Below are 10,923 nucleotides of genomic sequence, written 5' to 3'. Positions count from 1 at the left end.
GTATGTATGCATTTATGTATGTTTTCATGACTTTTAGGTTTTTCCCATCAGCTCTTTGCTGTTTCATAACGTCCACTGAGTGTGTGAGGTTCATTTTCTCATTTGTCTAATCTTTCCTTTTTGATCATCTTCTAATGGACCAATACTGGAATTCAGTACCATGCCGTGCCTGTTAGAGAAAAGCTAGCAAGGTTTTGGGTTGTTCCTTTTTTTGCATTTTTCTGTTGAATTTACTAGTGTTTCCAAGCCTGGCTTTGACAGGTGAAGAGATGACTAATAAAGAGCAAGCCCGCCATTCTCTAAGTTATTCACCGGGCTGTACACCATTAATGTGTTATTGCTGTCTTCAGTTGTAATGTACTGAGAGAGAACGTTAAGTGGACACCACCTAAACTGTGGTGTATGCCATCATGTGGTGTCACACACCAAGAGTGAGGGGACAGAATTGTGGGATTTCCAGGTCCTGATCTATGTATAGCATCGTACGGAGAATGAGCCAGAGTCACACACGAAGGTAATCGCGCAGGCAATCGGCCAAATTTAAATGGGGCAAGGGTTTTGATTTTCATGGCATGGTTCCCTGACCTGGACAGCACAGTGGAACTGTGTATACAGAGTAGTTGCTGTTGCCTCACAGCAAGAAGGTATTGGGTTCAAATCCACCATCTGGCTGGAGCCTCTCTGTATACAGTTTGCCTGTTCTATGTATGGGTTCTCTCTGGGTACTTTGGGTTCATCCCACACTCCAAAGACATGAGGCTAGTGGGGTCAGGTTAACTGGTGAATATAAGCGAGCCATGACGTGAATGTCTTTCTGTGTTGACTAGCAACATGTCCAAGACGTACCCCACCTCTTACCTTATGGAAGCCTGGTGGGCTCTAGACCTCCTGCAACCCTAAAGAGACTGGATGGATGGTTCCTGACTTGTTATACATACTGCATATCATATGTTTATGAACAAAAGCACCACAAAGATCCACCTATTTAATAGAACAGTAAAAGAATAGTACTTGTCTCTTTAAAAAGGGATAGAGATTACATCAGATTTGAACAACATGCTGTTGCATAAGCTAACAACTTCAGATAATACTTAAAACAAAATTAGGCCCCGATAGTGTATTTCCTTTTTGAATTTCTTTTTCTGCTGAAGAAAAGCTTTTTGACGTAAAAAAGCAGTTAAGTTTACCAGGGGTTACCGGTAAACTCATACATGTATGGCAGAATTGTCTTGCCTGAAAGAAGCGGAAACGCACCACATTACCTTAGTGTAACACATTATATTGTAAAGACATTTGTTATTCTACTTGTTCCATTACTTTTGCATTACACTGCAACATGGCCAGAGATACACTGACACGTAATTACAATCTAAGAATAAAAACCTTAGCGTACACACTGACACAAATCCCTAAACTAATGAAGACAGCAGCAAGTTCTTTCTTTTATTGTTTTACTGTGAACACTAAGCTGACAGCAAAGTTGAAACCCAGCCCACAGAGCACTTCGCAGAAAAATGTTGTGACCACAGCAAATCTGCTGCAAAACAGGTAGAGATGGAGGCTACAAGCCTGACTGCTCATCACTGCTTCTGTTACCTGATGGAATTCAAACTGCTCCTGCTTAGCTTTACATTTCCTTAAGGAATTTTGTTCAGTTGTGCAAAATTACACCGGTTTGTTTGGGATGATGTAATATTACAAAATTAATCAGCAGCCACTTAATCAGCCAAACTCACACACTCATTCATGGAACTGTAGATTGCTTTGGCCCTCATATAATGCAAAGTGTTGATATGTTTGTGAATTATGAAGACACTAAACAAATTAAATAAGTCCTTGCATTGGCAACAAGCTGTGAGTTTGTGAGTACATTTGTGTGTGTGCTTGTGTACGGAGGAAGCACTAAACATCATACCCTTTGTGCATTAGCCTGATTGGTGCTCAAAGTTCAATATATCAAAAGTACGTGAGGGAAATGCAGTTTCTTTATCGATCATTCTTTGTGTGTGTGCAGTACTGTACACACCGTCATTTCCTTATATTTTGCCAGCAAAATGGAAAATGGGTGCCGTGATTTATTAAAGCATGTGCAAACATGGGAATGGGAATACAGCACAGAAGGCAAAAATAGTTTGCGTTATTCACATGAGCTTCAAAGTCAACATTTGGTATAACCAATTTTATTCGTCATCACAGCCTGCACTCGAGGCCAGTCTGGGGAGCCCAGTCCATGACTGATAGTGTTACAGTGTGTAATTTTCCATCCAGGTATGCTTTTACTGCAACGCCACTGTCATGCTGAGAAATGAAACTGTTAATCAGATGCAAAATCCGACCCTATTTTTCTACATTAACCATTCCATTTATTTTGAGAAGATCCTGAACATTGTTGACTGAAATGTAGCCCTAAACTATGACAGAGTCTCTACTGCAATTTACAGGTGTGTAGACACATGATAAGCCTCTCACCTGACCTCATCTCTACGTATTGACCACATATGGATCCAAAACATTTCAAATTTAGGTTCATCACTCCTTAAGACCTGTTGTCACTGATTTTCAACCCTATTCTTGTATAATTTGACGTGCCTCAGTCGTTTCTACCTGTTTCCCTTTCTTTAAAATGGCTTCTTGACAGCCACCCTTCCACTGAGACTACTTCTGCTGAGGCTTTGGTGATCAAGAGATGGATCAACTGAAGGGCCAGATGCATCTGCAAAATTATACTGCAACGTCCTGTGTCCAGTTTTTGCAGTAAAATATTTTGCATTTTCTAAAGGACATGCTGTTCAGGTATTGCTCATCACCTATAGATGTCAGATTTCATATATTCAACTAAAGAAGCAGGAACAATGCTACTCCTACTTGGACGCATGGATGGTATGAATTTCATAATCCTAGTCACCTCATCTTGAGGTATCACATTCACAAACTTGGAGGTCTATCCCACCGACCCCACAATACCCTCATCAGCAACTGAAGGTTAAAAAAGCAGCCAATGTCCAAAGAAAAACTAGGAAAACTATTGTTTAAGACCACCTTAAAATCTTACAATAATTTCTTCTTACAAGAACAAGGCGTAAGGTGTGGCTCAAGATGTTTGCTGAATTTTATGTGCATGTACATTTGCAGCTGCCACCTCCAACTATTAGGGAAGGTCATGACCTAAAGTGTTCAGCAGAGGTGGGAAGTAACAAAGTTCAAATACTTTGTACTAATTAAGCAGAATGTTTTAGATATCTTTAGGCTCCTTTACTTGAGTATTTATTTTTCTGACAACTTTTTACTTTTACTCCCTACATTTTAAAACAAATATCTGTACTTTGTGGCCTTTACATTTTCAAAACAGGCTCGTTACGTTTTGTTTCAGCGGGATCATTTATAGCGCTTTTTTTCGGTGGTTAAGGTGGGCCGGGAGGAGTGCAGGTGTCTGTAGGTTGTTTGCGTACTCCAGCATCTAGCTAGCGCTACAGAAGAGGAGGCAGCATGAAGAGTGTGGCAGGTCGTTTCAAATTCAGCGTTTCTATCAGCTCAACAAACATCAGCAAACACACAAACTATTTGTGTGCAGTTTGTCGCACAGTGTGTTGCTAGCTAAAGGTCCAGCTGCTCTAAGAAGGAGAGCTAACTTCACTCAGAGATGGAGAAACATTTAGAAAGACAGGAGAGGAAGAGGAGAGGTTAGGTTTAAAGGTAAGGACTGCTCAGTGACCTTTGATAATCTGCAGATTGAAATTTTACTTGGAATGTCATAATTTTAATCACATATTGGATTTCTGTATGGTGTGTTTTGATAAAATTATGTGTTTTAGTTTTGTGAAATGTCCTGCAAATCAAACTAAGCTATAATAACTTTGTGCTATTGAAATGTCTCATGAAAAGTATGGGCAGTTTTGTGCAGGTTAGCGTGCAGTACTGTGGTGAATTCGCAGTAAATCACTGTACTGGACTACTGCACAGTGGCTGTGGTGCTTATGGTCAGATTTAAGTTACATCGGGTGTAGCAGAGATGAATTTGCATTTAAGCCGATGATGCTTAGATTCATTAACTGAATTGCAACTTTATATCAGCTGTATACTGAGTAACATAAAGTATAAACAGTGTAGTGTCAGTGTAGTGGATGGACATCAGCTAAGATAGCTTGTCAAAATGCTGACATCTTGTTGAATTTAGTTGTGTAAATCCACAAAGAGCAGCAGGTTAGCTGACCACATGTACACTAAGAAAGCCTACTGGAGGTCACATTAGAAATTACTGTGAGTTGTGATTGTTTTCCCTATGCTGAGCGACTACAGATCTTAGAGTTATCCCACCTGACCCTTAGCTTGACATCAGTCTATGATATATGACCTTCCTGCTAACATTTGATCTGCGTAACCCGGTGTTAATCACACATAGATGCCTCTTACACACTAAGACCATACAGGAAATGGCTGTGGATGATTACTGATTTTCAGCTGAGAAACAAACTAACACATATAAAGCATGTAATTAGCTCAGTGCTGCATAATCTAACAGTTTTCCAGGGGGAGAAATTGACTGACATGCAAGAGTCATGGTTTGGGACAAAAGAAAACATGCAATTGCTGTGTCATTAATGTGATAAAGCTTCAAGGTAGACCTACTTGTTTTCCTTTTCTTTGCTTAGTTATTACATTTTTTAATGGCCTTCCACTCGCTGAACGGTGCATAATAAGGTCTAATTTGTTGCCTGCTCATTCAAAACAAAAAGGTAAACAATGTTGAACAGTCACAGCCTGTTGTCTGAGGGAAATGTGAGCTATTATTCAGCATCGTGATTCGGTAACACAAATCATTAGTTTGGTGTCAGCTATGCTCAGGGACCTTGATCTTCTTCAGAATGAGTTTTCAGGTCACTGAAAACTCATTCTGATGTTACCGTTATAGGGTCTTCTCTTCTTCCCATTAAATAAATAGTTTATGCGCAGAGTTTGACTTTTGGAAATCTCTTGATATTTGCTTTGAATAAACCAACAGTATTCAAGGAAGGTGAAAAATCATATTTTAAGATAATTAGAGGTACAACCTTCCTCCTCTTAACCCTCTCAGGCTCAAATTAAACTTTTTGTTGCTAATGCACAACCAAGTCCTGCAGTGGTACTTCTGAGTAAAAAAACCTCATAAAACATGTATGTGGGGAAATCAGGTTGTTAGTTTTTAACTGTTGCAAATCGGCAGCGCCTGCCTTGAGAGGGTTAACTTCCTTCTTAAGTGGATTCAATGACATTTTGACTTTGTTGGTATATATTCAGGCTGAAATCATTATTTTAAAGCCTCTAGTTATATTATCTCTGACAGATTAATGAGAGCCGTGCCCTGTCATACTTTGTCTTCAGTAAACTTCACCTCAGGGTTATTAATTGTGCGGATTTTATCTGCAATATCTGACTGACCATTAAGAGTGTGGTGAGCTCTGGGTTCACGACTGCTTAAAAGTATTACTTTTTGTTCCCAGAGATAGCAATCTAGTTAACTCAAGCACCTTTGAAACTGCAGCACGTGACATCACTTGATGAAACATGAACCCTCCTTCACACCAAGTTTCTTCATACTGGAGCATTTCCAGAATGCATGAACTGCTCTTTTTCAGAATGTAAATCATTCTAATGAAACGCTATCGAGCCTGAAAGATGCTTGAAATGATTTTTGAAATTGCAGTGTATTAATGGATATGACCAGTAATGTTGCTGAAACGGGGACACTTCACAGGACGGTCATTAAAGTGAAGGTGGGCAGTTAAAAGTATCTTGATTGTGACTCACTCAATCTTGGTCGTGTGTGATATGTAATTACAGGTGCAGTCTAGATAATATCACTTTCATGTGCAAAAAAAAGTAATTTACTTTAGGGGAGCAGGTTTAAAAATGCAAGAAAATGATAAGCCGGCAAATGAGAAAATCGTGGAGTGCATTAGTACTGCGGAGGATACAAATGCTGAGAGCAGGCTGACGTGTCAACAAATAAAAGCAGAAACTTGGGGACACAATCACAGAATAAACAACCTAACTGCTGTAGAGGACATGTCACACCAGCTGCAAACACAGCAGTGAAGTCAAATCAGCGTGTTGCTGCAGACAGTAAACAGCAGCCAGCCAATCCCAATGGTCATAATGATCCTTAATGTGTCATTGACTCATATACGTTGCATTTTAAAAGTACTGTTATTAGGATGGGACTGCACAGATGTGCTTTCTTAGCGCACAAGGTTTTTATGGCTACAACCCCCCGTTTTTTCCTGCATTTTGTCAGTGTTCCTGACAAAGGTCAAGAGTCTAAACAGCTAAGAGTAATAGATATTACATCTGGGGCCCTGCTGTCAAAACCAAACAAAAAGATTAAAAAAACATTGCCATCTACGTTCCCCATCATCAGCAATAATGGGTAAGCGTCATCGTGTTTAATGGGTCTTCTAGTAAAACAACCTTCCTGATATTGATGCTCATGAATTTCACTGTTTGAACAATTACTGTCACATTATTGCAGAGCAGTGGAGAAGGTTCAGAAGGTGATAGGAACTGTATAGGGTCATGCAAGCAAACCTTTAGTGGAAATTACAGCAGATGAAGATGAGTATCTGGGCTCGTGGAATCCACACAGCATTTCATTCACTTTACACAGCATAGTAAACTGTAGTGAACCACAGCTCAGTGTTGTCAAGAGCTTGCAGAACTTCAGATCCGCTCAGAAGCCATTCATCCTGCCCCTTTCCTAGTTGTTTCCATACCGACATCAAATACACAACATTCAACTTTTAAGACCATTAGGCTTCTTTATTGCAGTTCTGCTGTCCGACTCTTTCTTTAACATAGTATGCAAAATCACAACGATAATGTGCAGAGGTTTCATAAGATTGTATCTTAATTATCAGCGATACTCTTACATGAACTTCCAACTGTTTGCGTTTTATTCTTATCTACAGATTTATTTTTCTTTGCACTCTGTGTTAAGTTTTTCTCTCCTTCTTGTTGCTTTCATCTTTTCTCTTCCTTGCACTGAACCTTTGACACTGTTGCAACATCCTAATTGCCACCGAGGTTCAAAACAGTTTTATTTCTTACCACTGACACGATGATTACTCTGCCAGAGACTGAGATTTAAGACGCTGCCAACTGCTTTGCCGGTCTTTGCTCTGATACAGCAACAGTCCTTTGCTTTACTTTCTTCTCTCTGTTGTGAAGATGTAAAGCTTTGCCAGGGTTGACACTGCCCTTCCTTGGCAACTGACAGCCCGATTGCATATTGCACTCACTGTAATAAGGAAACGCAGGTTAGCAGTCTTCTGTGTGAGCTTTCTTCCCTTCTCTTTTTGCTTTTCTCTTCTCTTTGTAGTCATAAAAACAGCCTGAAAATCAGCCTTTAACTGAGATCAACACAGTGCAAAACCTCAGAAACTCTGGTATATGGAGATAAACTGATGGCGTGAGTAGATTTTGCTGAAACCTGTGCGCTCCGCTCGCTCATTGGAAATCTATGGGCAGGTGCCACTTAGTCCTATCAGAACTCCTGTTCTCTGTGTTTTCACTCCAGCTGCACAATATTGATTCCTCTCAACACTAAGCCTCTGACTAAACCACTGAAATCTTGCTCCTTTGTTCCTCCCTCCTCCCCTCTGCTGACTCACTCAAAATGCACCTTCTCTGTCCGTCTCTTGCTTCTACCTGTGATCACAGTGTGATCTGAAAAGAAAAAGAAATCATGGCATCTGCATGTCATGTTGAAGTGTCTTTAAGTTTTAAGAAAACTTGCTGATGTAACAATATCGTCACACCGGTGTTGCGTTTAAATACTCGTCAGAAAAATCTTCACAAAGTATTAGTGCAGCCAGCTTCCTATTTCCACCGTTCCACCGTTCCATCTCGGGAATGACTGACTGCTTGTTAATATTGTAGGTGGATGAGATTCATGAGACACAAAATGCTGTTTCGTATAAAGAAAAGGGAAAGTCATCAATGTGCAATAGTGATGACAAAATAAAATAAAATTGACAAAACTCAATGAAAAGAATGGATAAAAACATCCAGCAGAGATGTTTGAAGCAGTGTCAACATAGCCTGGCTCCTTTTTGTTAGCTGGCTCAAAAAAACCTGAAACCTAAAGCCTCAGTCAGCGATAATGCATACTACAGCACTTATCAGCTTTCCTTTTTAAGCAGCCTTTTCTTCTTTTCCTCTTCAGAGTCAAAAGCGAGCTTTTGAAGCTCTGTTTAACTGTTCTTCTGCTCACAATGGGCTGATCAAGTGCACCCGGCTCGGGTTAAGAGGAACACATTAACACGCTAACAGTTCCTTGTAGAATTTTTCAGCTGGTAGACATCCTTGTGGATGTTGCTGTAAATAATGCTACAAGGCTTAGAAAACACGCATGAGTCTCTCTCTCTCACACACACACAAACACACACACACACACACATCTTTAATCCGGCGGAAGAGAAAATCTATATGTGCACCACAGTTTCAAGGTCTGTACCCAAGATTAGTGTCACTTATCTGAAATATGGTCACAATCTCCACCATCTACTCCTGAGTAATGGAGTTCAATAATGGGCTACAAAGGCATTTTCGCAGCACATTATCATGCCACTGTGAATTTGACCCGCACACGGATATGTAAATGGGATCAACGATATTCGGAATTTGGCTGCATTACAGCACAATAACAGTAATGTACAGAACTCGCTCCCGGTGGGGTTATATCTACCACAACACAGTTGACTCTGTGGAAGAACATGTATTTTAAGGCAGTTTAAGGTGACTTTTTGTTTTAAATGTTTCTTATTTTTTTGAAAACAGCTGTCTTACTCCGTAGCGCATTTCAGACGAGGTGCTAAGATTTTACTTATTTATTTTATTTTACTTTGATGCCAAACTACAAATGAAAAGAGGGCTTTTTAAAAATTACACCACATATTTATTCTTAAAAATCAAAGTCAAAATCAAAGTCAAACATATGGTGAGGGGGCCAGAACCAACCCATCAAAGGGTTCGGTGTGGCCTGCTTGTAGGCTTTGGGAAATGTTGAATAATCACAGAAGGAGGAGACGAATCTTAGACTCTTAACTACAGTATTATAACTTCAGTCTTCTTGCTGACAAAGACAGACCTCGATAAGATAAACCGCAGCCTGCCAAATACTACAGAAAACACCCGTTTTTCTTTTTCATCATATCAACTTGAAAATATGATTTGTTTAAATGTATTTATTTAATTTAATTATTTTGCAATAGTTGGTCCAACTCATGTAAGATCAAACTGGCCCACTATCTAAAATAAGTGAAGTATAGTCAAGTCTGTTATTGAAGTAATGACAATAACAGAAAACACAAGAGCATTTCAGAAGAAAAACAATTACACATTTTTTGTTTCAGGTCACCAAAGGTCACTAAACCCCAGATAGACCCGTCTCTATCTAAGAAAACTAACTGAGACTTTTTAGATTTGTCCTTGCAGGCTACCGTCCTTGACAATTTATGCTTTATTCCTACCAACACGCTTTAGTTCCTCCAATCTCTTACTATAATTTTACAACCTTCAACCATGGCAAACTATTCATTTTCTCTGTTGGCTACTTGTTTCTAACCCCCTGAGTGATTTATGAAATTAAATTTCTCCTTTCCTGTTCTCTTTCTCTCATTTAAGACCGTAAGGTGGCCATGACGAGCGAGGAGGAGGAGGGCCCCGGCGTTGCAAAATCGACAACAGCAACACCATCTGCACCGACCAGCTCCAGAGTGACGACCGCCATAGCCCGGGCCGACAGCGATGACGCTGTCGCCACCTCGTCTCCCCGCAGGCCCTCCCCACACCGCCGCCCATATCCCAAGAAAAAGGAGGAGAAGGAGGAGACCATAGAAGAGGCAGGAATTATTCAAGAGGAGAGGATCGAGAAGGAAGAAGAGGAGGAAGTGGTTGAGCGTAACGGGGATAAAGAAGATGAGGATGACGAGGATGACGACGATGATGATGGCAGCAGTGACACCAGTGTGTTAGTGGTGCCCTACCCTGAGCTGGTACCTGTGGTCTTCTTCTGCCTCAAGCAGACAACCTTTCCCCGCAGCTGGTGCATCCGCATGGTCTCCAGCCCATATCCTTTTACTTACCTGCTGTGAATCATGATACTGTGGATTATTCCCACTGTGTGTTGCCTTTTCATAACTTAATCCATCATCAGTTATCCTTCCATCTCTCAGAGTTTAAACGCAGGCTTTTGGCTATTTCAACCCATCTGATTAGTTCAAAACATCCCCTGTTCCAAGCTGAATTTCTGCCTCCCGTGTGAGGCGAGAGCTGAGAGCAAAGTTCGATGCTTTTTGATGCATTTGTAGAAGGATTCAGATGGAAAATAGTTCAGTAACATTTTCTGTTTTCTCTATTTCACCATGGTTCATTGCCAGAAGAAAATGCCCTGAAAATACAGGAAATATCAACTCAAAAAAGTCACGAGGAATAAAGACAATAAATATGTCTTTACCTTTATTCAGCAGCAACAGGCCACCTGCTCCATGCTTGCATTGGTCTAATTTATGACTAGGGATGGGTATCGTTTAGGTTTTATCCGATACCAGTACCAAACCGGTACTTTTGAAACGGTGCCGGTGCTTAAAGAATGAAGAACACAAACTTTGTCCAAAAACCTCTCATGTTTAGCTGTTTTCCACTTTTTCTTTGGTCATTTTAGCCTTTTTGGCCAGGGTGAAGGGAGTATCTGCCATCAAACAAGAAGACAGCCGCATGTAACTACGACGTGTTTGCTAGTTCACCTTACATGCATTATTGTAATAACGTGGTTAGCCTACTCAGTGTAAATTACACACGAACAACATTAAGCTACTCACCCAGAAAAGAACGGCTGCTGCTGCCATCATCGTCCGTCATCATTTCTGCTACACTGGCAGGGCTAGGGGC

General features: G+C 40.5%; 1 protein-coding gene across 1 annotated transcript; it reads left to right on the top strand.

The window, feature by feature from the left end:
- The first annotated feature begins 3,403 nt into the window (after nucleotides 1–3,403).
- Nucleotides 3,404–10,127, top strand: LOC105941430 (uncharacterized). Its single transcript, XM_076885363.1, has 2 exons — nucleotides 3,404–3,693; nucleotides 9,658–10,127. Exon 2 carries the CDS (start codon nucleotides 9,672–9,674, stop codon nucleotides 10,125–10,127), a length of 456 nt encoding a protein of 151 aa, XP_076741478.1. The 5' UTR covers nucleotides 3,404–3,693; nucleotides 9,658–9,671.
- The last annotated feature ends 796 nt before the right edge of the window (nucleotides 10,128–10,923 follow it).

The sequence above is a fragment of the Maylandia zebra genome, linkage group LG6 (assembly GCF_041146795.1).
Source record: "Maylandia zebra isolate NMK-2024a linkage group LG6, Mzebra_GT3a, whole genome shotgun sequence".
NCBI lineage: Eukaryota > Metazoa > Chordata > Actinopteri > Cichliformes > Cichlidae > Maylandia > Maylandia zebra.
The sequence above is the reverse complement of the archived record's forward strand: the minus strand, read 5'-3'. Positions and strand labels throughout refer to the sequence as shown.